The 27,811-nt window shown below is 42.5% G+C and overlaps 1 protein-coding gene across 10 annotated transcripts in view; it reads left to right on the forward strand.

The window, feature by feature from the left end:
- The first annotated feature begins 12,935 nt into the window (after positions 1–12,935).
- The window catches only part of LOC110521559 (ELAV-like protein 4), an 83,101-nt gene continuing 68,225 nt past the window's right edge, over positions 12,936–27,811 (forward strand). The window contains exons 1-2 of one of the 10 annotated variants that reach the window (XM_021599177.3): positions 13,027–13,521; positions 14,102–14,233. In XM_021599177.3, coding sequence (XP_021454852.1) covers positions 13,474–13,521; positions 14,102–14,233 — 180 coding nt within the window. In that variant the 5' untranslated portion in view covers positions 13,027–13,473. Of the gene's footprint in view, positions 13,522–14,101; positions 14,234–26,044; positions 27,003–27,811 lie in introns of those variants that run through there. The other 9 variants (XM_021599179.3, XM_090231551.1, XM_090231548.1 and 6 more) reach the window with 9 other exon arrangements.

Here is a 27,811-nt window from a genome sequence, read left to right on the forward strand (position 1 = left end):
TCTCTATGGTTTATTCCATTTGTTTGGACAGTGGAAATGGGGGTCCAATAAATATATATATATATATATATATATATATATATATATATATATATATATATATATATATATATACATATATATATATATTTAATCTCTGGCAGTGGAAGTAGGCCTATTTCGGAAATCTAAACGATCAATGTATGGTCCTCTCTCCTCTTTTTAGCTAACATAGAGAACATGGTAGGCTTCAGAGCCTAAACATGTAGCATGAAATGCGATATCTCTCACTCACTGTTGGCTGTGATTCTAAATTATCCACTGATTTATTAAAGCATGAGGATTTCTAGACAATTGGAGCATATGTCATCAAGCCAATCAAGCCTGACCCTATTCTCTTTCCATTATTACTGCCACAGCTGATCCCATGGCACTTATTGTAAGAGTAGGGGTGTTAACCCCTGTGTCATGGCTAAATTCCCAGCCTGGCCCCAGTCCATAATGGCCACCTAATCATCCCCCTCGTTCCTAATTGGCATATATAACTCCTCACCTCTTCACTTGATAGCTGATGTGTGGTGAGCGTTTTGGAAAAAAATGGTTGCTGTACATCACCCAGGGTGGTGCTACACATGTGTGGTGGAAGAGGTGAGTTTCCCCCTATTTATGTAAAGCGCTTTGAGTACCTCAGTTGGTAGAAAAGCACTATATAAATCCTACTACTACTATTAGTATTACTACTATTATTAGTAGAAGTAGTAGTATTAGCTGCATCAAATGAATGGCCATATGACTCCAGAGCAAGAGACATATAGAATGTCTGTTGTTACTTTTCAGGTTATAAGCTTTGTGTAACAGGAGAAACTGAATAAGGCTGGGAATAGGACAAGGATTTTTCTCCCTGTGATCATATTTAATGGCAAGCTACAGGCATCTGAACAGCTAGGATGGCATGATTATTTCTTAATGATAAAGAACTGCTGTGCAATATTTCCTTAAAATTGAAAATGTAATAACTGTCCTTCATGGTATGTCATCCCTTAACTCTAGCCAATTAATGGGCTCCATGGTGCTGGATTTATTTTTGGACTGATGTTCAATGAAATTACTTTGAGACAAGAAACAAAATAATGTATTATATTTTAAACGCTTCTTGTCTGTGTTGTTCCATTTGTAGACCTACATGTTTCGTTGAATGTACTGTGGACGGGCAATTCCATGTGTTTTTGTAACATTTTCAGTGGACATTATTAAAAGTCGTGCTTCAAACTGTCAAACTGTATGCGTCAAACTGTATGCGTAGACTGACAGAAATGACAGAAATGGTATCAGAAGGTGAATGTTGAACTTTTTGTGCATACATATCTAGATGATGCTGCGTACTATTTTGCTGTTGGTGTGTTCGAAGTGTTTGTCCACATTTTGTTGTGTTACTGCCTGAATTCAAAATTGATTAAATATATTTTTCTCTCACTCATCTGCACACAATACACCATAATGACAAAGTGAACATTTTTCAAATTGATTGAAAATGTAATACAGAAATATCTCATTTACATAAGTAATCACACCCCTGAGTCAATACATGTTAGAATCACCTTTGGCAGAGATTACAGCTGTGAGTCTTTCTGGGTACGTCTCTAAGAGCTTTGCACACCTGGATTGTACAACATTTGCACATTATTATTTTATTTATTCTTCAAGCTCTGTTAAGTTGGTTGTTGATCATTGCTAGACAGACATTTTAAAGTCTTGCCTTAGATTTTCAAGATGATTTCAGTCAAAACTGTAACTAAGCCTCTCAGGAACATTCAGTATCATCTTGGTAAGCAACTCCAGTGTAGATTTGGCCTTGTGTTTTAGGTTATTGTCCTGCTGAAAGATGAATTTGTCTCCCTGCATCTTTTGGAAAGCAGACTGAACCAGGTTTTTCGCTAGGATTTTGCCTCTAATCCGCTTCATTATATCCTTAAAAACTCCCTAGTCCTTGCCAATGAAAAGCATACCCAAAACACCTCAATGCTTGAAAATATGAAGAGTGGTACTCAGTGATGTGTTGTGTTGGATTTTCCCCAACATAACGCTTTGCATTCAGGACATAAGTTAATTTCTTTGCCAAATGTTTTGCAGTTTCACATTAGTGCCTTATTGCAAACAGGATGCATGTTTTGGAATTTGGGAATTTTATTCTGTACAAGCTTCCTTCTTTTCACTTTGTCATTTAGTTTAGTATTGTGGAATAACGGCAATGTTTTCAGTTTTCTCGTATAACAGCCATTTTCCTCTGTAACTGTTTTAAAATCAGTTTCCTTCCTCTCCGGCATCTGAGTTAGGATAGACGTGTGTGTCTTTGTAGTGACTGGGTGTATTGATACACTATCCATAGTGTAATTAATGACTTCACCATGATCAAAGGTATACTCAATGTCTGCTTTTTTCCCCCATCTACCAATGGGTGCACTTCTTTGCAAGGCATTGAGGAACCTCCCTGGTCTTTGTGGTTGAATCTGTGTTTGAAATTCACTGCTCGACTTAAGGACCTTACAGACAATTGTATGTGTGAGGTAGTCATTTTTTTGTTTGTAAAAAAAGTCTAAAAACATAATTCCACTTTGACATTATGGTATTGCGTGTAGGCCAGTGACACAAAATCAATATTTAATCCATTTTAAACTCAGGCTGTAACACAATAAATTGTGGAAAAGGTCAAGGGGGTGTGAATGGTTTGTTTAACTTTGCAATCATTGGTTTTTGCATCATTCTGTTTCCGTGGAATTGCCCAGATCATCAACTTGGATGTGTCTACCTGGGATTAGGTTTGTATATCTCTGGACTCATCTCAGAGGTATCAAAGTTTTAGAGGATGATGATGAAGCCCATGAACTCCTGACAATACATCTCCACATCTGCACATCTGTCATCAAGTTTACAGACAGAAAAGATGATTTAATGAACACATCAATCATCGAAATCAAAAGAAAAGTACAGTCCTGTCCATGATCCTCAGATCATCCTTCGCAAATTATATTTTCAAACTCTCTTTTCATTGTTACTATTTTAAAATGTTTGTATTTATAGCATGACTGAAATTATTTTATTATAAATCTATAATGTTTTCATGGCTACTTTTTTTAGAGATTGCTTCTAGTCTGTCTTTTTAGACGGAACTCTGCATGTGTTTTCATGTGCAGTATTGGAACAAGGAAACCCTTTCTAGTTTGACCATGTAGGCATATAAAGCGACATCAATGAAAAGGAAGTCATGCAAAATCAAAAGGTAGGACATGTTGGACTGGAATGAACAGGCGGCATGCAGACAGTCACTATGGCGACAGCAATCAAGAGACTCTTGGGACTGAGCAGGTCAGAGAAGAGGGCTTGAGAGGCAGCTGACAGAGAAATCAACCCTCAGACTGGATGATTCAAGTGACAGCTCATCCCAGAGTACAGGCAGCCTGGCTGTCCCCACAGAGACTGTTTTGAGAAGGGTCGCTCCACCTCAAAAAGCACAAGAAAGAGGATTTTGACACCCACCATCTCAGATTGTTCTGAAATTGTTTATGTAGTTAGTAACAGATACGATTAGTATTCCTGAAACATTGTTTTATTGAAACATAATTTGATCTCTGAGAAATTGAGCTAAATGATTGCACCTTAATTGGCAATTTTAATTGATAGGATTTCAGATAATATTCAATAAATATAGTACCCAACATCCGACTTGCACCAAACTTCTTCCTACCATAGAGTAAGACTGGAGATATAAAAAGCCACCCACAGATCACTATGCAGTCTATGTGTTTGGGACTTTTACCATTACAGACCATTAGAAACCACAACATTGAAACCATTAGAACTACTGTTGCCTAATGGTTTGCTTGTTCTCCAGGAATGGTCTAACAGTAACTAATCAATACCTTTTTTGAAGAGAATAAACCACACACAAAGGGTCTGTTTCCTGGACGTAAAATAAGGACAAACTGAATTGCTTTCATGGAGGACTGGCTTGAATTGTAAGGATGACCACACATTTTTTTTTCATGTGCCAAATCTTTTTTTTTTTTAATCCAAAGTTGAAAAGGAAATGTTGTGATCTATTTAATAAATACAAGAGACTAGAAAAATGAATAAAATAGTATGTGCTGACCAGCTGTCAAGTGTCTTCACTGACATTATGAACCTATCCCTGACCCGGTCTGTAATGCCAACTTGTTTCAAGCAGACCACCATAGTCCCCGTGCCCAAGAACAGCAAGGTAACCTGCCTAAATGACTATCAGCCAGTATCACTTACACCTATAGCCATGAAAGTCTTTGAAAGGCTGGTCATGGCTCACATCAACACCATCCTCCCAGACACCCTGGACCCACACCAATTTGCATACTGCCCCAACAGTTCCACAGACAATGTAATCTCTATTGTACTCCACACTGCCCTTTCCCACTTGGACAAAAATAACACCTACGTGAGAATGCTGTTCATTGACTACAGATCTCTCTCTTTCACTCTAACAGTGTGAAGAGCTGTGTGTTCTAAACAACTATTGGCTAGTTCTCCTGTCTGTAAAGAAACGGGCGACGTTATCGGTTGAGTCTGCTGCAACGATTGGATTAGAACAAGCCGCTCTCCCTCTGCTCTCATTTCCCCATTTCCTATTTCACTTACTCACAGTCACTCATCTCAGCGCTAAAATCTCTCCTTCTCCAAACATCGTTTATGAATCAGAATCTGTAGCTAGTCATTGTTGTTCATTCTAGTTATTTCTTGTCGACTTTGGTTGTTTCTGTGGTTGTTTTGGTCTGTTTACTTGATGTTGTTTAGTAGGCTACTTTGTCAGTCCATATAATTATTCCATTGTTGACAACGTCTGTCACTATGTGGTGATCGCAGCCCATGCTTGCTTGATATTATTATTTATTCTCACCCAGGCATTTTTACCGAATGACAGATCATTAGAAAATGAAATGACAAATGTTGATAGTTTATATTGATTGTACAAATGTTGTGGTGTCGGGAGAGAAAAGTTTTGCTCCTCTCGAAAGTGCAACAATAATGGGGCAAGCTACTTCAATTACTAATTTCTCTGAATGAAGGAAAATAACCATTACCAGACTCATACATTACATGGTATGCAGAAGCAATACTCCAAACCACAGCTTCATACTGCTTGCCAAACATAGAGAACTGATACTGTATACTGGTTGTTGGGACGGGATTTGTGTGGGACGTGGGGGTTCCATGGGTGGCTTTTGACCATTTTGTGTTATTTCTAATGTCTTACTCATTGTCAGGAATAAGTTTGGTCCAAATTTGATATTTATTGAGTATTATCTGAATCCTATAAATTAAAATGGTTCATTTGGGTGCAATCAATTTGCTTAATTTCTCCAAGATCAATTTATATTTCAACAAAATAATGTTTCAAGAATGCCAATTGTATGTGTTTCTAACTACAGAAACAATTTCAGAGCAATATGAGATGGTGGGTGTCATGGCTTGCTGAAATGACATGGAATGACTCTGAAGCCAGTTGTACATGGTAACATCCTTTTTGAGGTATATGTAAGAATAAGGCCATGATAGAAAAAAACACCTAGTAGTAATATTGATAGTGCTGTATGGTCTCACTTGTTCTCTATGTGAATAAGATTTCAGCCTTATTCTCACTCTCTCCCTTCTTTTCCGATCTATCGTTTACATATCCATGCACATATGCACATAATCACACGTTCAAATGCACAACATTAACAGCATTAGGGGAGAATTGAAGTAACTCTCGCTCCTCTGCTTGCAATGACTCTCTCCTCTTTGCTGGCTGTGGTCCATACCAGCAGATGGTCCGGTGTCAATAGGCTGCTATTAACTGGCCACAGTCCTCTCCTGGGGCCAGGAGAAAAAGCACATACAGTGCACTGGAGACAAAGACAAGCCATGCTGCTTGTGGAGGTACTGATACTTTTGCCTTTTTACTGTATTTTAAGATGAAGTCACACCAAGCTGATGAACGGTGTCATCACACAGTTTATTATATTCAGTAGAAATACTGTACATCTTCAGGAGACTATAGGAAAGTAACATGATGTGATGTCGACAATAATGTAATAATGATCCATCGTCTGACCTTACCCTTTGACCAATGATTTGACCTACATCATGTTATGTTCAGGAGGAGTGGTAACACTTTACCACTTTTCATTGTTTCTCCTACACCTGTGTAGTAACACTGGAGTTCCTGTTGTATTAGGGTTGTATAAACATGCTATTACATAGTAAGTATTGTATCCCAAACCTTGAATTACATACAGTACAAACCTAAAGTATCTTGCTCTACAGAGACGGTACTTAAACCAATTTCTTGACTTACTGTATGTGGCTATTTCCCACATGTCTTGCTGAAAAGAAATACACTGCCGGCTATGTGCCAGGAAATGCCCTTGTCCAGAGCAAGGGATCACAATTTCAAACTCTCCAGAAAAGTGTTTAAAAGTTTAAAAACAGGCAAAATTAATATTTACTGAAAGGGGTCTCGTAGTTTCTTGCAATAGCCGTCTATGACTTTAAGGAATATTTATCTCAAAACTGTGATTCCTAAAAAAATGTGTCCGAAGTTTTGGTTAACTCAGATTTGTCTAAAATCTTAAATGAATCAGAAATAAGCTGGGTCAGTTATACCATCTCCTGACATGTACTGCAGCAAAACAACCTCTGGTCCCTAAAGTATTCTACTTTTGATAGATTTAAACAAACATTATTGATATCACCATGGTCACAACCATTACCTATCAACTCCGTCTCCCTTATAGATTAAGATAGAATAGGACTTTTTGTTAAAATATGTTCATTTTAATTTGTTTTTATGGTCATAAAGCAACTGAGGAAAAACTAAATTGCTACTTTGTATACCACCTGAGTAAAGAAGAAAAATATGCGATTTGTCAACTCCGTAAAACGTAAACTCAGATTTTTGTCTAACGTCAACCCTCGTCAGAGTGCTAAAATATCTTATAGATGTCATGTACTGTCATGTTGTGTCTTGTCTCTGTCCTTTCCCTTCACCCTGTCTCCCTCTGCTGGTCGTTGTTAGGTTACCTTTTCTCCCCCTCTTTCCCCCAGCTGTGCCTTGTCTCCTCCTAACCACCTCGTCACCCCTTTTCCCACCTGTTCCCTTTTTCCCTCTGATTAGGTCCCTATATCTCTCTCTGTTTCTGCTCCTGTCCTTGTCGGATTCTTGTTTGTTGTGTTTCATGCCTGAACCAGACTGTCGTCATGTTTGCTGTAACCTTGTCTTGTCCTGTCGGAATCTGCCGGTCTGTCTGAGCCTACTTATGTTTGGTAATTAAAGAAGCTCTGTTTAAGTTAATTCGCTTTTGGGTCCTCATTCACGCACCGTAACAGAAGAATCCGACCAAGAATGGACCCAGCGACTTCGGATCCTCTCCACTCAGCCGTCGGGATCCAGGGAGCGATGCTAGGCAGACACGATCAGGAATTGTCTGCTGCTCGACATGCCGTTGAGACCCTGGCCACCCAAGTCTCCAACCTCACAGAACAGGTTCACCATCTCCGCCTCGATCCACCGGCCACTTCCAGGGCTTTCGAATCTCCGGAGCCCAGAATCAATAACCCGCCGTGTTACTCTGGGGAGCCCACTGAATGCCGCTCGTTCCTCACCCAGTGTGATATTGTGTTTTCTCTCCAGCCCTACACTTTCTCCAGGAGCACTGCTCGTGTCGCCTACGTCATATCTCTCCTTATTGGACGGGCTCGTGAGTGGGGCACGGCAATCTGGGAGGCAAGGGCTGAGTGTACTAACCAGTATCAGGACTTTAAGGAGGAGATGATACGGGTTTTTGATCGATCTGTTTTTGGGGAGGAGGCTTCCAGGGCCCTGTCTTCCCTATGTCAAGGTAATCGATCCATAACAGACTACTCTATTGAGTTTCGCACTCTTGCTGCCTCCAGTGGCTGGAACGAGCCGGCTTTGCTCGCTCGTTTTCTGGAGGGTCTCCGCGCAGAGGTAAAGGATGAGATTCTCTCCCGGGAGGTTCCTTCCAGCGTGGATTCCTTGATTGAACTCGCTATTCGCATTGAGCGACGGGTTGATCTTCGTCACCGAGCTCGTGGAAAGGAGCTCGCGTTCTCCGTTGCCCCCCTCTCCGCATCACTACCATCTTCCTCTGCCGGCTCGGGTGCTGAGCCCATGCAGCTGGGAGGTATCCGCATCTCGACTAAGGAGAGGGAACGGAGAATCACCAACCGCCTCTGTCTCTATTGCGGTTCCGCTGGTCATTTTGTCACTTCATGTCCAGTAAAAGGCCAGAGCTCATCAGTAAGCGGAGGGCTACTGGTGAGCGCTACTACTCCTGTCTCTCCTTCAAGATCCTGCACTACCTTGTCGGTCCATCTACGCTGGACCGGTTCGTCAGCTTCCTGCAGTGCCTTAATAGACTCTGGGGCGGAGGGCTGTTTTATGGACGAGACCTGGGCTCGGGAACATGACATTCCTCTCAGACAGTTAAAGGAGCCCACGGCCTTGTTCGCCCTGGATGGTAGTCCTCTCCCCAGGATTCAGCGTGAGACGCTACCTTTAACCCTCACTGTTTCTGGTAATCATAGTGAAACCATTTCTTTTTAAATTTTTCGTTCACCTTTTACACCTGTTGTTTTGGGCCATCCCTGGCTAGTTTGTCATAATCCTTCCATTAATTGGTCTAGTAATTCTATCCTCTCCTGGAACGTCTCTTGTCATGTGAAATGTTTAATGTCTGCTATCCCTCCTGTTTCCTCTGTCTCTTCTTCACAGGAGGAGCCTGGTGATTTGACAGGGGTGCCGGAGGAATATCACGATCTGCGCACGGTGTTCAGTCGGTCCAGGGCCACCTCTCTTCCTCCACACCGGTCGTATGATTGTAGTATTGATCTCCTTCCGGGAACCACCCCCCCCCGGGGTAGACTATACTCTCTGTCGGCTCCCGAACGTAAGGCTCTCGAAGATTATTTGTCTGTAGCTCTTGACGCCGGTACCATAGTCCCCTCCTCCTCTCCCGCCGGAGCGGGGTTTTTTTTTGTCAAGAAGAAGGACGGGTCTCTGCGCCCCTGCATAGATTATCGAGGGCTGAATGACATAACAGTGAAGAATCGTTATCCGCTTCCTCTTATGTCTTCAGCCTTCGAGATCCTGCAGGGAGCCAGGTTTTTCACTAAGTTGGACCTTCGTAACGCTTACCATCTCGTGCGCATCAGGGAGGGGGACGAGTGGAAGACGGAGTTTAACACTCCGTTAGGGCACTTTGAATACCGGGTTCTTCCTTTCGGCCTCGCTAACGCTCCAGCTGTCTTTCAGGCATTAGTCAATGATGTCCTGAGAGACATGCTGAACATCTTTGTTTTCGTTTACCTTGACGATATCCTGATTTTTTCACCGTCACTCCAGATTCATGTTCAGCACGTTCGACGTGTCCTCCAGCGCCTTTTAGAGAATTGTCTTTTTGTGAAGGCTGAGAAGTGCACTTTTCATGCCTCCTCCGTCACATTTCTCGGTTCTGTTATTTCCGCTGAAGGCATTAAGATGGATCCCGCTAAGGTCCAAGCTGTCATTGATTGGCCCGTCCCTAAGTCACGCGTCGAGCTGCAGCGCTTTCTCGGCTTCGCGAACTTCTATCGTCGTTTCATCCGTAATTTCGGTCAGGTGGCAGCTCCTCTCACAGCCCTTACTTCTGTCAAGACGTGCTTTAAGTGGTCCGTTTCCGCCCAGGGAGCTTTTGATCTCCTCAAGAATCGTTTTACATCCGCTCCTATCCTTGTTACACCTGACGTCTCTAGACAGTTCGTTGTCGAGGTTGACGCGTCAGAGGTGGGCGTGGGAGCCATTCTTTCTCAGCGCTCCCTCTCTGACGACAAGGTCCACCCATGCGCGTATTTTTCTCATCGCCTGTCGCCGTCGGAACGTAACTATGATGTGGGTAACCGCGAACTGCTCGCCATCCGGTTAGCCCTAGGCGAATGGCGACAGTGGTTGGAGGGGGCGACCGTTCCTTTTGTCGTTTGGACTGACCATAGGAACCTTGAGTACATCCGTTCTGCCAAACGACTTAATGCGCGTCAGGCGCGTTGGGCGCTGTTTTTCGCTCGTTTCGAGTTCGTGATTTCTTATCGTCCGGGCTCTAAGAACACCAAGCCTGATGCTTTGTCTCGTCTCTTCAGTTCTTCAGTAGCCTCCACTGACCCCGAGGGGATTCTCCCTGAGGGGCGTGTTGTCGGGTTGACTGTCTGGGGAATTGAGAGGCAGGTAAAGCAAGCGCTCACTCACACTCCGTCGCCGCGCGCTTGTCCTAGGAACCTTCTTTTCGTTCCCGTTCCTACTCGTCTGGCCGTTCTTCAGTGGGCTCACTCTGCCAAGTTAGCCGGCCACCCTGGCGTTCGGGGTACGCTTGCTTCCATTCGCCAGCGTTTTTGGTGGCCCACCCGGGAGCATGACACGCGTCGTTTCGTGGCTGCTTGTTCGGTCTGCGCGCAGACTAAGTCCGGTAACTCTCCTCCTGCCGGCCGTCTCAGGCCGCTTCCTATTCCCTCTCGACCGTGGTCTCACATCGCCTTAGATTTTGTCACCGGACTGCCTTCGTCAGCGGGGAAGACTGTTATTCTTACGGTTGTCGATAGGTTCTCTAAGGCGGCTCATTTCATTCCCCTTGCTAAGCTTCCTTCTGCTAAAGAGACGGCACAAATCATCATCGAGAATGTTTTCAGAATTCATGGCCTTCCGTCAGACGTCGTTTCGGACAGAGGTCCGCAATTCACGTCTCAATTTTGGAGGGAGTTTTGCCGTTTGATTGGGGCTTCCGTCAGTCTCTCTTCCGGCTTTCACCCCCAGTCTAACGGTCAAGCAGAACGGGCCAATCAGACTATTGGTCGCATCTTACGCAGTCTTTCTTTTCGCAACCCTGCGTCTTGGTCAGAACAGCTCCCCTGGGCAGAATACGCCCACAACTCGCTTCCTTCGTCTGCGACCGGGCTATCTCCTTTTCAGAGTAGCCTCGGGTACCAGCCTCCGCTGTTCTCATCTCAGTTCGCCGAGTCCAGCGTCCCCTCCGCTCAGGCTTTTGTCCAACGTTGCGAGCGCACCTGGAAGAGGGTCAGGTCTGCACTTTGCCGTTATAGGACGCAGACTGTGAGGGCTGCTAATAAGCGTAGAACTAAGAGTCCTAGATATTGTCGCGGTCAGAGAGTTTGGCTCTCCACTCAGAACCTTCCCCTTAAGACGGCTTCTCGCAAGTTGACCCCGCGGTTCATTGGTCCGTTCCGTATTTCTCGGGTCATTAATCCTGTCGCAGTTCGACTTCTTCTTCCGCGATACCTTCGTCGCGTCCACCCGGTCTTCCATGTCTCCTGCATCAAGCCCGTCCTTCGCGCCCCCGCTCGTCTTCCCCCCCCCACCCCATCCTTGTCGAGGGCGCACCCATCTACAGGGTCCGTAGAATTTTGGACATGCGTCCTCGGGGCCGTGGTCACCAGTACCTCGTAGATTGGGAGGGGTACGGTCCTGAGGAGAGGAGTTGGGTTCCCTCTCGGGACGTGCTGGACCGTGCGCTGATCGAGGATTTCCTCCGTTGCCGCCAGGTTTCCTCCTCGAGTGCGCCAGGAGGCGCTCGGTGAGTGGGGGGGTACTGTCATGTACTGTCATGTTGTGTCTTGTCTCTGTCCTTTCCCTTCACCCTGTCTCCCTCTGCTGGTCGTTGTTAGGTTACCTTTTCTCCCCCTCTTTCCCCCAGCTGTGCCTTGTCTCCTCCTAACCACCTCGTCACCCCTTTTCCCACCTGTTCCCTTTTTCCCTCTGATTAGGTCCCTATATCTCTCTCTGTTTCTGCTCCTGTCCTTGTCGGATTCTTGTTTGTTGTGTTTCATGCCTGAACCAGACTGTCGTCATGTTTGCTGTAACCTTGTCTTGTCCTGTCGGAATCTGCCGGTCTGTCTGAGCCTACTTATGTTTGGTAATTAAAGAAGCTCTGTTTAAGTTAATTCGCTTTTGGGTCCTCATTCACGCACCGTAACAATAGAATGGTTATGTTTTTGTTTAGGATTGTCAAATGAACCATTTTCCATATTTTACAAATATTTGTATTGAACTTTTACTTTTAGAGGCAAACACGTCTGTTTTGAATACCTATTGTCATCTCCGGAAGTCATTGTTAACCCCCTTAAGATATTTTTTTTGTAAATGTTCTGAAAAAATATGTTGATCATTGTTCTGCAATAATTGCTTAAACTATTGAAATATTTGCTGTGCTAGACATAAAGGATCATGTTTCCTTTATAAATCTTGTTTTATGTTCTGAATCTAGAAAAACATGCCAAAATGCTGATGAAATTAGCCCTGGAGAATTATATAGTGGTATAAAACACAAAGTTTGACGATTTGTGTTACATATGTAATTAATATAATGTTAGAATTGAACAATCAAGGCCTTTAAACAGTTGTTGGCCAGTAAATGTAAAAACGAAATGCCTTTTATGGTGTCTAACGGAGTTTACATAAATCCAGTTAGTTGCATTTTATGATACATAAAAAAAGAGGAGGTGAGATAGCTGATACGTTGGTCTATAAAAATATATATTTCAAATTAGGTTAATATTAAGAAAAATATGTGGGGGAAAAGTTGGGATTGCCCCGTCTTTCAAGAATCCCTGTAATTGATGATGGTGCTCCATCGTCCTACTACTAAGTGTTCCTATTGAGATGAAGACTGGGCAGAAAAAGAGAAGGAATGAGCCTGATCCCTATGTCTCATGTCTTATACACATAGAGAAAGAGGAGATGGGAAACACAGAGAAGGCAGGGAGAACAGGCAGATGTGGTGGTGTCGCTGTTGTTGTTAGAACAGTCTTCCCACCTTGTGGTAGCACAGTGAACTGTAGCTGCCTGCATGAGAGCACGAGCAAGTGAGTTGGGAGAGAGCGACACAGAGAGAGATGGAATGAGAGTGTGAGAGAGAGCGAGAGAGAGAGAGAGAGAGAGAGAGAAAAGGTGAGAGAGAGATGGGGAGAGAGAGAGAGAGAGAAAGAGAGACAGAGAGGGAGTTTAAACCAAGAGCTATGTTTTGGGACAAGCTAATCTGCCAGAGAGCAGTGTGAGGATCGGAGCGCATTGTGTGAGCGAGTGTGCGGGGGACAGATAAGGGAACAAGCCCGCCAGCCCGACTGCTTGTTTTAATGTGCTGACTCTGGGGAGATAAAAAAAAAATTGACTCTTCAGTTGTGTGCCGAGACCCTGGGCACAAGCTCCACATCCACCAGAGGTGTACCAAAGCAGGGGGAAAAGGGGACAAAAATCTGACACAAAAGAAATTATAGAGGATTTTTTCTCATTTTTTAATTGATTAATTTTTTCTTTCTTTTTTCCTGGGACTGACTCTCATTTCCAGTAGAAAGAGGGAGAAAATCACTGAAGGGGAACCCTTAGAAAATAAGAAAAGGACAAGAAAAAGCATTGACTACAAGATGTTCGAAATCAGCCGAACACTCAACGCTGCTTTGTTGAGCAATGAGGTAAAGAAAAATTGGCTTCGTTTTTTCTCACCTCCCCAGTGTATGTGCTGCCTACCATTCTGTCTTGTGTATTATTGTGTGTGTGCATTTCTGTGTAAAGTGTAAAGACACAGGGTTGATTAATGACCAGAGCTTAGCGTATTAGCCAAGCTCGATGGATGCTAGTAGAAAAAGGATCACAACGCTTCTCACTCATTCTTGCTTGCAGTAACAAATGGAAGGCTAGGCGGCTGGCTGATTTATGTGACAACTGTTTTATTTCCCCTAATTTCCCCAAAGCAAGGTGGCTATCATTGCTAAGCTTGCTTGAGGAATCGCCCATCATGTGTGTGTGTGCGTATGTGTGTGAGCGTGTGATTGGTGCCTGTGTGTCTGCATGTCTGTGTGTGTGTGATTGTGTGTGTGTGTGTGTGTGTGTAGTGTACTGTGATTGCCCTCTGCCTCCTCTTCCTCTCTCCCCCTCACTCCCGCTGTCCTTTGCCATTCTGTTTCTGTCCTTCCTACTTTCCTGTTTCTGTTCTTCCTTCTTCTCCCTCTCCCGCTCTCTCTATCTGTGTGTGAGCGTGCACTCTGTGAGCAGCATCTCAAGATGATGGTGAGGTACCCCCAGCTCTCGGGACTAGCCACTGCTGACGGCTCCGTCCCTGAGAGGCTCTCGCCGCTATTTCCCAGGGATCTCCCATCCACCCAGATGGGGTCCAGGTCACTTTTGGTAAGAGGATAGACAGAAATATCTCCATCTCTTAAAACACAAACAGGAGAAAAAATGATAGAGAGAGAGATAGAGCGAAAGAGAGCGAAAGAGAGAGAGAGAGAGCAGTAAATAATAGATCAGTTTAGGAAGATGACTGTATCCCCAGGAATTGTATTAGCAGCTATTAACATGCTTATGTGTGTTCAATTACAACCGCCTACTCTGCCTTAACCCTCTGTCAATCAGTCCGTTATCTTGGGAGTAAGAGCGGCAGAGTGCATGTGAAGTGTGTATGAATTCAGTGTAGCAGGCTCACTGCATGCATAGTTTGCCAATGCCTGCATCTTTATGTGCATTTTGTACGTGTGTGTGTGTGCTTATGGCTTATGTGTTGTATGTGCATGGAAATAATGTTACCTCAATATTTATAAACAATGTATTTTTAAACTACATTTTAATCTGAAACAGAAAGTAAATTAGAATATGGAAAGTAGTATGTAATATGGCGTCAGGTAATAGTTTTTCTTTGAAAAGTGTGGGGTTGGGTACATTTACCATCTTGACACTCGTAACTGGAAGATGTGATGTGCGGCAACTGAGAAATACAGGGCTACTGCAATACACTGAAACCTTGCCACAATGATGAAATACTGTAAGATATGAATGTTACCATTAATACCTGATGCTCTGTATGGAGAGCATTTAGAAGTATGGATATAGTGTAGTTTATTTGTTTCACTTTTTACATAAGAGATTTGTTTTGACAGGATACTGATCTGATTTCATTATGTAATGCAGATAGTTGTTCTTGATGGCCATTATGTAAAGCAGGCAACTAAGTCAACCTGAAGTTAAACCATTAGGGACATTATCTTTGAGATAATGTATTCAAGTCTTCCTCCTCATTGTTAGAACTTGAGTCTACAGTATGTGCTGTTTCTAATGAAGAGTGTAGTTCAAGGGGAAGAGAGGCATGAGAAAAACTGCATTAAATTGACATGAAACTGTGGGTGTCTAATCTGTGATGGGCTCTCATTCGGCTTCCCTTCAAACAGGCTCAGCTTCCCACCCTAGAGCTTTCCAGAATATTTCAGAAATCGTTGTAATGCTGACAGCATTGAGGTCTTCTGTTGACTGTACACGATTGCAGAGTAAATGTTTGGTCATCTATAAAGACTTAATGTTCTTATTCACCTGGCAGAACCGTCTTATTCACTCATACAGACTATTCTCGCATTGGCTACACAGTCATGCTCACTAGCTGCCTGTGAAGAATCCTAGTGTTGTACTACAGAGGAAATAGACTTAAATTGCAGATGACAAGTAGCTTGATGCTGTAATTTCTCTCTCACATAATAATAGTACCACACAGTGCCTTAATTTCTGCTGAAATTAAAATTGAATAGTAGATTGTAATAATGGGTAGTGAGAGGTTATGGCAAGTTATTAAATCAACTCTTTCAAGCCTTTTAATTGCAACACATAAAAAAAACATTTAGTGTTTGGGTGAGCTAAAGAACTTGATGTGGATGTTTGTATGCATTTTCATTATATCTGATAATGATTATGCAGACCATTCTAAAGCTATGATTGGAATGCGCACAAACCAGGGAAAATGTTTTATCACCCTGTTTCTATGTGACCCTGAAAACCCACAAATACTATTCTACTTCCTGTTAAAATAAATGTGCCTATATTAGTTGTATGTAAGTCAGAATATATGAGGCGTGACTGGGATTGTGATTACCCTGGTTAAAACAGACCATCGTTACAATGATTAATGGCACCTTCATTAAGCACAGCTAGATCATTTGCATACATTAGATACATGTGCTGGAAGAATGTTGAGGCTTTGCTGTTGGAGAGCAGGATTATTTTATACTTTTGGTGGATGTGAGGCGTACTATTATAATACTAGAGACCAAAATGTTGAGTCCTAGATGTCTGAGATGTGTACGGTGTGAGAGCTACATGATGCCACTGTATGGCTATGGCTGTGCTACAGTATGATATTATCACAACAGTAGGATTGACAAAATTGAAATGATGATCTATCTTAAATCAAAAGCCATAATAAAAAAACATTATTTTACTGGTATGATACTGAACACCTTCAAGTATATTTAATGGGAATCCAGTATAGCAAAGTGATGAAGCAAAATACATCACTTGGTTGAACAAGATACATCCTTAGCTAAATGGCTGCAGTCTTGAACAATGTCCCTGGAGTCCAGGCCGCCATTTGTCAGGCTGCACGGGACCTAGAGAACAGTGTGTTTGAAAGGATGTCGAACAACTTCTATTGAGTTCTCTATCAGAACCTAGTGTCTGTTCTGCTCTGAATGCTGTTGCGAGCCTGTGATTACTGTCATCACACAGCTGTTGTTTTTCTTAGAATGCTGTGCTTTGTTTGGTAACTCCATTCTTCGGTTCAACAAAGAAAGGTTAGATTTTACTTCAAACTCATTTGATGCATCATCACAACAATCAGAAGCGTTGGCAATGGCATATTGACACCCCCGAAATTGTAAGGGTCATCTCTATTGCACAACAATGATTAGCACTTTCCATCTGCCGCTTCCATCACTTCCTCCTTCCCTGATTGCAGTGTGTCTCTGGATAATCTACCCCGGGAAATTAGTTCATTTATGCTCAACAACTCTGCCTTTGCTGATGCACAAACAGGTGCAGTATAAAGATAGGCACGTATCATCTCTGAGAGAGGCAGCGCACTGTGCCAAGGAGGTAGAATCACCAGCCTAACTGCGACACAAAATCATATCTTGGATACAAAGGCCATAGATTGATATTGATTAACTGACAGGAGCATCATTTTAGGATTTACTATCTATGAAGAATGAAATGAAGTAACCTGGATTTGTTAAACGGTGGATTTGAACCAATATTCAGTGAATTGATCTAAGATATCCCAATTCATAACATGTAAATACCAACATGAATCATTGAACTTTGAAAACATCAGTATGAGTAAGAATGAGCCAAGACAGATGAGGTACCAGAACCTTGCTCAATCATCAGTTTTTGGAGGATGGCACACAAAAGTGCTATTTATCATGCAGGTCAATCAGCGGTCACCTGCACACAGCTGCAAGAGAACAGCCCATCTCACACTGCAATACAACTGTTAAATACATATAGGCTGTAGAAGCTCTTATCATAGATTATTGTAGTGTATGTCCACAAAAAGGGTTTTAGAGAATATGTTGAGGGGAAGATACTGTGCTACCTGAGTAGTTACTTGCTTACTACATCCTAATTACGCCCATAAAAAAACAATAGCTGTTGGGTGGCCTGTGTGGCATAGGATAAGCTCTGTCAGCTACTTGTAAAGAACCCAGTAAAGATCCAATGAATGCCAATTACCCTGACCACGTCAAGTCAGTGACATCATATAACAATTCATTTCAGATATCACACATTAAAAGGTGTGATTGTCTGTTGTGGGTTACAATGCATAGGCTAGTTTCTCAGCCACCCTGCATGATTCTCTCGTTTCTGAGATGGGTGTGGTAGCTACTGCACTGTGTGTGCCTGCATGGAAGGCAGGGCCAGGAGGGCAGGCTGGCAGTGTCACACTAAGAGGGGGCCAGTGCTGCATGGGGGGGCCTGGTGAGCAGCAGCTGAGCCAGAGTCCCGCTGGGAGCCGTCACTGCTGAGTGGAGCAGGTGTCTCCAGCCAGGCAAAGAGCTTCCCTAAGCCAGAGGAGAAGAGAGGAGGCAGGGCCGGCCATGACTCTGTGTGCTCCGCAGAGGACAGGTCTCTCTCTCTCTCTCTCTCTTTCTCTCTCGCTCTCGCTCTCTCTTTCATTGCATACCAAGCCACCCTATTATGTATCTTGTCTGCAAAGTGATCACATTAGCTAACAGGCTAGCAATGTTGCTGTCCATGGTGCTGAAGTACCAGATGGATATACAGCACAGTGCCTTCAGAAAGTATTCACACCCCTTGACTTTTTCCACATTTTGTTGTGTTACAGCCTCTCTGACCTACACACAATACCCTATAATGTCAAAGTGTAATTATGTTCATTATTTTTATTTGTACAAATGTTTTAAAAATACAAATATGAAATGTCTTGAGTCAAGAAGAATTCAACCCCTTTGTTATGACAAATGGTGTTTAACATGATTTTTGAATTACCTCATCTCTGTACCCCACACATACAATTATCTGTAAGGTCCCTCAGTCGAGCATTGAATTTCAAACACAGATTCAACCACAAACCCCAGGGAGTTTTTCCAATGCCTTGCAAAGAAGAGCACCTGAATACCCCTTTGAGGAAATCCAACACATCACTGAGTACCACTCTTCATATTTTCAAGCATGGTGGTGGCTGCATCATGTTATGGGTATGCTTGTCATCGGCAAGGACTAGGGAGCTATTTTTAGGATAAAACGAAATGGAAGAGAGCTAAGCACAGGCAAAATCCTAGAGGAAAAACTGGTTCAGTCTGTTTTCCAACAGACACTGGGAGACTAATTCACCTTTCAGCAGCATAATAACCTAAAACACAAGGCCAAATATACACTGGAGTTGCTTACTAAGATGACATTGAATGTTCCTGAGTTGCCTAGTTACAGTTCGGACTTAAATCGTCTTGAACATCTACGGCAAGACTTGAAAATGGCTGTCTAGCACCTTGACAGTTTCAAGAATTTAAAAAATAATAATGTGCAAATATTATACAATCCAGGTGTGCAAAGCTATTAGAGATTTACTCAGAAAGACTCACAGCTGTAATCGCTGCCAAAGATGACTCTAACACGTATTGACTCAGGGGTGTGACTACTATTTCATTTTCAATACATTTTCAAAAATGTCAAAAAATATGTTTCCACTTTGTCATTATGAGTTATTGTGTGTAGATGTGTTAGAAAAAAAAACATATATAATCCTTTTTGAATTCAGGCTATAACACAGCAAAATGTGGAATATGTCAAGAGGTATGAATGTCTTCTGAAAGCACTGTACAAGGGGAGGTGGTTGTGATCCATAAAACATAGCCACCCAAAAGAAAGACCTGAAGCTTACACCCAGCTAAGGGTCAGCTTTCTGGATACACGTACCCCGACCTGGAAGTAACAGCCTGTGATTTCACCCGTAGAGAGGCAAATGGCAAGGTTTCCGAGGAGAAGCCACTCACGTTGCTCTGTGTGTATATGTAACAGGGGTCTATTTATCGACTGAGAGTTGCATGTGATTGTGTTGCTGCGGAAAATGAACATCTGAACAGTGTAATTGGTGGACAGTGAAATCTTTGTAGTAGAAATAAAAGCTTTCGTTTGAAGACAGCAGTGCCAAGAAACGACTGCAGAGAAAACACAAAAGAATGTACATACAATTGTGATGATAGCTTGAAAACCATGACTTTTTGCCCGTTATGTAAGAGCGTTTAACAAGTGCTTTTTCCTCTTACAACCGCAAAGTGCACTTCTATTGTGTTGATTAAACCGGAATTTAATTTTAGAGACACATTTATATACTGTATGCTTACTGTGGCCATTGGTTTATATCCAATCACAGTTATTTCACGGCTTATAACAGAGTAATTAGAAAAGGAATCATGTTGGAGGAAAAAAACGGAACTATGTCGTGTCTTTATTGCCTGAGAGCGAGGTTTACTCTTGTTTGTGTACATACAGTCATGAATGTTACTGTTAATTAGAGTGGAACGGTGAAAGGGCATTGAAGAAAACAGTCACAGTTTTATGCCATTTTCAGTCAACTGTTTCCATACACTCAGTTCCAGACATTACAAAGGAGGCATTACCCCCACTGACCAGTGTAGTTCTATTGTAATCTCTCTTAGCTGACTATGCTCAAAATAACAATAACAATAACAATGACCATTATGCTACAGTCAAGATCATCTATATATATATATATATATATATATATATATATAATTATATTCAAATTGCACATTGTGACGCATAAAAAAATATGACATTAAAAAAGGGAGGTCAAATGGCTGCACCTGCTATACGAGAGCCATCAGCATCGGACCGCCATCTTAAAAGAAGAGATTAGAGAGTGCTTTAGTTCACAGCTTACTGCCTTTTGGTAGGAAGTGACAAATGTGGCCAACACTTGAGCGACAGGCTGTGGCCGAATCGTGACATCTTGACGAACAACACTGTTTTCCAGAATTTGTAGTTTCTTAGCCGATGCCTTTTATTGATCTACTAATTGTTTGGGAGCTATAAAAGTGACGGCTGTTGTCATGAATAAATGATATGTGCCTGACATGAGTGCATTACTGAGGAAAACCTGCGAGGCCAGGCAATACTTCCTTAGAGACATAGCGGTTCTCTTCACAGCCCTGGGAAAGCATCATCCCCAGTAGTTTTCCATGCCATTAATAATGAATCCTTTCTAACAGCAGCATTCAGGTTTAGATGGCTAGGACATCAGTGACAAGACTAAAATAACCCATTTTAAAGCAGGAGAAAAGCATATTTATGTATGGTAATTATTCCTTAAGGTATCCTTCTTTGCTGCTCTCTCCATTCTTGATTTCTTTACTCTCCCAATCTCGTTCTATTTCCTCCTGAGGGTGCAGGGGGAGGGGGTAAAAAAAGAGAGATGGACGGAACACAGAACACTGAGTTCATTCCTTTTGTAGTAGCTACAGTGGTCAAGGGCAGGAAGAAACACAACATACTTTATTAATGCATTGCCTTTTATCAAGCATAAGTCTATGCCTACCTAAACAGAAAATGTTACATTGATCAACAAAAATAAACAGCTAATACGACACACATGAGATAAAGCTATTCGCCAAGCATATATGCTGTTAAACTAAAATATGACAGAGTAGCATTGTGCACTCACTTTCCTACTAGCATCTTAAGAAGGAGCAGTAAACCATGAAGTGACATTTAGAAAGATGAAATGTTCAGGGTTAGCATGTTAGGAGGGCTCTAGTGCTCTGAGGCAGGCTGGCAGCACAGCGAAGGGATGGGGCCAGGCAGGAGAATACATCCCCTCTCTGAGGGGAGGTGCTGATTAAAGCCCCAGCCAGATGGACCGCAGCGGTCACCCTCAGAGCGTGGAGGTACCTCGACTGGGATCAAACACAGAGCAGGCCGCCCCACAGCCAACCACTACACCACCATGGCAGCACTCACCACTCATAGTGGCAACACAGACGCCAATAGCGACGAGGGGCAACACTGGTAATGACAAGGGGAGCAGGCAAAGTATTGTTGCGGTTGAATGTCATTTATCAAGTGGCAACACCTCTGTAATCCAAATGGACTGTAATCCAAAATCTCCTGCTGTGACTGAAACCCTCCGTGCCAGAATACATGTCAACCATGGAAACCCCTCTGTGCAATTTTACAGCTCTCTCATTTCTGTTAAAGGTTATGGGGGCCTCAGTTCTTGCTCGCAAACAAAGGTAGTTATATGTACATATGCTTATTCTACCATGGTATTTGTTTAATTATACTTCAGATGTATGCTTCCTTGCTGGGTTCAGTATTTACCGCTATTGAATTGTAATAACTGTCTTAATACTGCGTTTTGTGATAAAGGTGGCCATCTCTCCATACATACAGTATGTGGTTTTCTCCTGTCACATTCTGTTCCATAGACAGGAATATCTTATGCAGTTAGATAAGCCATGCCACTTCTCAATTGCTCCATCTATATGAAATGGATTTGAGTTCAAGGGAATGACAAACGCCTGTGACAAATATAGCACAGCCTTGTCCTGAAGTCGCCATGAAGAATTAATGTCTTGTTGAGAAGTTTCTCTTAGGTGGTGACATGAGCATGAGTTGAAATGGCCGTGATTCATTTCCAATGACATGGAAAGATAGGTATTTACAGGAGAAATGTTTCTCCTGCAGTTTAAGGAGCTGAGTAAGGATTTGGCAGAATGCTTGTCAGTCATCTTAAACATCAAAGACAACAGAAGCCAGTCCCGAGGGACAACTACTGCTGTCCTCAGCTAAATGCAGATTTGTAATTGAAGCCTGATGTCTCGGAGTAAGCAATGCTGAGTTTGTCACTCTGTATCAAGACAAAAGGTCTGACACCAATTTGTTGATTGTTATGGGTGGAGAATGGACTTAAGCCAGAGAAGTGATGATAATCAATCTGAGTTGCATGGCCAGATGCTGCCAAAACGTTGATACAGAAAGTAAATGGATTGTTCAAGGGCAAATCAAAGAGAGCCAAATAAGCTCCTCCAAATAAGCTCATGAGAAGACAAACCTGGGTGTCATAAAAAATAGTCTGTTTGTTTATGAGGGAGTCAGGGACATACTGTACTGGGATTTTTCCATGATAGGATCAGTTCCATGGAAAGTGCATGATGAACATCATTTTTTGGAGGTCTCGCTTTCTCTGCCAGATCAGGCACAAATGGGCTATAAAGGCAAGCAGTGGATGACACTTCCAATTCGGTTAGTGACCCTAATAGGAAATACAGAGGTGAGCTGGGAGAGGCGAGGCCTCCTGTTAACAAAGCTAAAATGATCCAACTACAGGCCCTGTGTGACATGCTAATCAATGGCCGTTGACCTTTCACTGACCTGGTTGTCTGGTGGTCATTAAAACAAACCATATTGTGAAAGTTACCATTTAATGACAGATAACTTTTTTATTGTTCTGTAAAATCAAAGGGAATTTCAGATAACTTAATACATATATTAATAAAAAATATATTAATCAGTGAAATTTAAAATATGGCACGGAGTAAAATACTGGCAGATGAGTCCATGGATGAATGTAACAAAATCTGAAAAATCTATATTGTGTTTATTCAAAATACATGTTCTCAGAAGATTACATGTATATTTATTGAGCGTGACAAATTAAAACTTCTTAAAATGTTAACAGTTTTTTACACACTTCACACATTTCAGGTGACACCAACACTTTGCTACCTTTAAATAAACTTGTGATTATTCAGAGTGAAACAAGAGAAGGGTGCGAATACACTGTGTCTAACAGTTAGATTGCTCTGACTTAGATTAAGTTGATTCTATAAGACTGTCTGCTGCATATCTAGTTTCATACTAGCTACATACAGAATAGATATTATCTTACAATGTTGTTACATCTAAGTGTAATATCAAATTGTGTATTTGCGTGTGTGTGCGTGTGTGAGAGAGAAAGACACAGAGCGAGAGAGAGAGAGAGAGAGAGAGAGAGAGAGAGAGAGAGAGAGAGAGAGAGAGAGAGAGAGAGAGAGAGAGAGAGAGAGAGAGAGAGAGAGAGAGAGAGATCACCCACACAGTGTGTATGTGTGCAGTCAGCAGTGGAAATCCTTAAAATTCTTAGTTGAAATTCAAGTCAGCATTAAGGACGGGTCTCAATTTTCATCAGCAGAAAAAAACATTCACTGGATGTTAATCCGTGGAGCGCTTTTGAGAGGGAGGGGTTTGGAATGAGTAGGGAGGGCACGAGAGAGCAGGCGCAGGCCATGACAATTAGCCAGATTCTGGTGTCAGATTCTGGTAGCAGGCTTTCAGCAGAGGCAGGAGCCATGCCGGTGGGGCTCTATAATTGGGGCTTCGGCAATCAGTGCGTCAGGTCATAGGAACTTCAGGAGGGTGGGTGAGAGAGAGTGTCAGGACCTATCCAGACAGAGACAATCAATGATATGGGCTTTACATTGCTGACTGCATCGTTGGCAATCCTCCTGGGTTAGAGCCAGTAAAGCTTTTCACTCTAAAAAGTTAAGAAATATACAAAAAAACGTTCATTAATATAGCTATCATAGTCTTTAGTCAAAATACATTAGCCCATATAAGGCTAAAGCTAAATTCCAAATTATTTTTATGCAATATTTCACAAAATCCCCCAAAACACACACAGTGTGTACGGAGAGCCAAAGCACACGGAGGCAAACCTTCCTGCCCAGCAACTCCAGTGACTAGATCTGAAATCTCCCAGCAGGCAGCCAACCTCCCCATCTGACAACACAAGGCAGGAGAGAGCCAAATGTAACACTGCTTTAAGACCCCATTCACTTTCATCACTTTCTATTCGTTAAAAGAATGTAGGAAAATAATTTGGCAAAAGAAAGCAAGTACAGAAGAGGATATGGATCAAATGAAATCCCATTAAGGAAACTCTATTGAAGTAATTGAGGATGTTGCCCATAGATAAGAATCTTCTGCTTCCTGGAACTCTCCTTAACTGCGTACCTATTAATCCAATAGTTAAAGTTGACTGCACTCAAAAAGAAAAACGATTGTTATTCATCTGTGTTACGTTCTATTATTTACAGCCAAGAATTAAAAGCTGGTAATAAAAACATGGTACCGGAGAGAATATTAAAGTCAGTGAAGCAGAGAATTATTTCCCAAGCTTGCACAGAATGCAATGAATTCAAAAAAGGTCAAGTCAGAATAATAAAAGTGATAGAAAAAACAGGTCTGGTATTCATTGCAGGTTTCTAGACTAAGAAGCGTTGTACCAGAACGCACCCCAAACAAAAGGCAGTTGGTATCTGTCGTTGTCGCTGGCAGTAAGGGGTGGAGGAAGATACCACACATTATTAATATAAATCCAGCAAACACATCCATTCGGAAAACACCCATGTCCTGTTGATTCCTAATTGAGGTTGGCGATGCTTTAGCCGTGGCTTTAACGATCATTAGTATTCCAAGCACATTGCTGTGCATGGCTTTAATACTCAGTGAGGTGGAGGGGCCAGAGGTGTAGTGGAGAGATTGGAGAGCTTCAAAACTCAGTCTCTTGCTTTTTTTATTCAATGCATGCAACTGTGGGCAAATTCTGTGCCCTGTGAAAGCTGACCAATGCACTGGTCTCTTCTCATTGTCATTATGCTACTGTACATGTACAAATAGAAATACAGTCCAAACATATACCATGCAGATATACTGCACTGAATGTAAAGCATGCATTCATAAAAAAATACATACATTGTTACATCCGTACTATAGGCCCACTTTACATATTGAGAAATTAACAGCTGAGTCATTCCGAGCCAACTTCCACACCAAAAAAACTCCTGAAAATGTTTGGGGCAAATTATGGATTAGTTTAACAGTGCTGCAGTGTTTTGTAGGCTGTCAAGACCACTGTGGGACTTCCTATCAGTGCTCGTTCAGCTGGAGGTTAATGGACTTACTCAAGTTAGTCTGCCTGCCATGAGAGTCTCCTCCTAATTGAATAAAAACCAGCATGTGAACGAGAGGACCAGCTATATGTCTCTCTGTCTCTGATGTCTGGAATAAAACAATGTACTGTAATGACGCAGTGTTGAACAATGGATAAAATAGGCTTACTGCTACTAGGCACATGCTGTAACAAAACAACCACAAAGCAAAGAGTAATATATTGTGTCATGACAACTAAGTAAATTAGAGTATGCAGGTGCTCGCTCTCCTTGTCGCAGGTGCTTGCTCTCCTTGTCTCTGTGAGTCTGGGGCCAGCTAGTGTATATCTGCTTCATATGTTATGGCCTCTCTGGTCACTGCTGCTCTCTCATACCCAAAGCTATTCTAATCAAAAACAGACTTGCCCCAAGGGTATGTGGCTGCTAGGTTTCTAAATATATAAGGTATATGAGATACTGTAAAATATGCACTGTTATTGCATCTAAAATACTGTATGAAAGATGCATTGTTATTTTAACATTGTGAAAGATCCTAACAATTGTTTTGAATTATTGCATTCTTCGAATCACACCTCTGTGTGTTGAAGGCAAAAATCGAATGCATTTATGGAGACAAAGGCAGCATTGTAGGTCAGCTGGCATTACTGATGTTTATGAGATGTGGCATGCCTTAGCTTGCGCAGGGTACAATTGAGAGGACTGCAGTAGTAGGCGTATAGGTATGGGATGCTATGCATCTCTTCCTATACAGGTACAAAAGACCCCCCCACCAGAGCTCTACAACCACAGCGCTGAAATTGGGTTTTGTCGGAGGATGGAGATGAGGGGCCTCGTGTTAATTATTTATGATGCTTGCGTGCAGCTGTGAAGGGGAGCACAGGTGATTGAAGCTCACAGAAAAGACAGGAGGGAGCGGGGTAGAGTGGAGAGATGGGTGATGAACATCATCACCAACATCAAAAGGGCATAGAGACTACTGCGCAATGTCACGAAGAGGAACAATTAAGCTACTTCTCTACACAATGATGATGGTGGTATGTCTCCATCCATGTAGACTACAATACCTTGTCACACCGTATGTAGTAGTGCGAGTCGGTTTTTGGTTATTTTGCTCTATGTTACAGTTGTCAATTATATTTTGTCTTCGCTGTCGATGCTGTAGTGCATAATATCAATCGCACCTTACGTTGGTAGCATCGCCCCCCGTCGTTCCCTTCTCGCTCTAGCCCTCCTCCAACACTCTCATCCACTAGCGCACCACCCCTTCCTTGCTCTATCGCAGCCAATGAGATTCTACACCCGACAGACTGAATAACCCATAAATCGGTTGTAGGAAAAATAGCTGCTTCCACTAGCTGTTTCGTTTCAGTGAAGACTTATCCTTTTAGTTTTTTAGTTTTCTTTTTTTGTGACAGTTTATTTCCTCCGACGATCCCGAAGAGAAACAACGAGATTTCCACCCACGGCTCTCAGCCTCCGACACGCGGCAAGCTCATTCATCCAGTCACACGCGCCTTATCTACCCGATTGTCCTTGGGACCACGCGCTCCCGGCACGAGGATCGACTCTTGATAGCAACCGATTTTATTTAACCACAGGAAGACTTAGCACCTGCATCTCCCCTTTCGCTTTATCCTGCTCAACCCTAAACAAGAATGGTCATGGTGAGTAGGGAACAATTTAGCCTATGCTAAGCGCATCTGTCTTATAGGCTCTGTCTAGCTTAGGTTATTAGTCGTCTACATTTTATAAACTGCTTTGTGTCACCTCCGCAGCAGTAGCTTCTAGCCAGGTGATAAACTTCGGTTTGCGTTTTAATCCGTAGCGAGCTGTCCCATTTTTTGGCGCTTTGTTGTTCATAGTCGTGATGCTCCTGCAGGTGTGTGTGTCCGTGCGTCGGTACATCTGTGTGTGAAATGTGCATTTTTGATGTGAGTATTTCATATCAGTAGCCTGTGTCTGATGAGCCAAGCCCAGCTTAGTAATTAGTAAACATGTGTGGGTGATTTTGTGAATTTGTGATTATGTGGGTGAACTGCAAAATGAATTGCGTTTTGTAAATTATCTAGGTTTTAACTGGATTTTCCTTTGAATAAGCAAGATACATGCAACAAATATGAGAATGTATCAATGTATATAACTAGTGTATATTTGCAGGCTTTAACATGCATGCAGTAGTAGCACATTTATATACATAGTGCTGTTCAGGCATCCTGTAGTGCCTGAGGGTAGAATCCAGGGGCATAGGCACGGGTGGGCCTGTGTGGAGCGCCGGCCCACCCACTGGGGAGGCAGGCCCACCCAATCAGATTGAGCAACAAACAAAAAAATATCAATATATTTTTTGCACTACTTGTCAGTGTTCCCAGCAGGACATCATTTGTAGTTTTACCTAATCACAGTACTTGACTTGGGCAGGAACTGAGTCCCGGCACCTCAAATGTTCTTCTGCTTAAGTTCCTGCACCTCCTAT

Source organism: Oncorhynchus mykiss, chromosome 4, assembly GCF_057628025.1.
Source record: "Oncorhynchus mykiss isolate SJ-2025 chromosome 4, ASM5762802v1, whole genome shotgun sequence".
Lineage (NCBI taxonomy): Eukaryota > Metazoa > Chordata > Actinopteri > Salmoniformes > Salmonidae > Oncorhynchus > Oncorhynchus mykiss.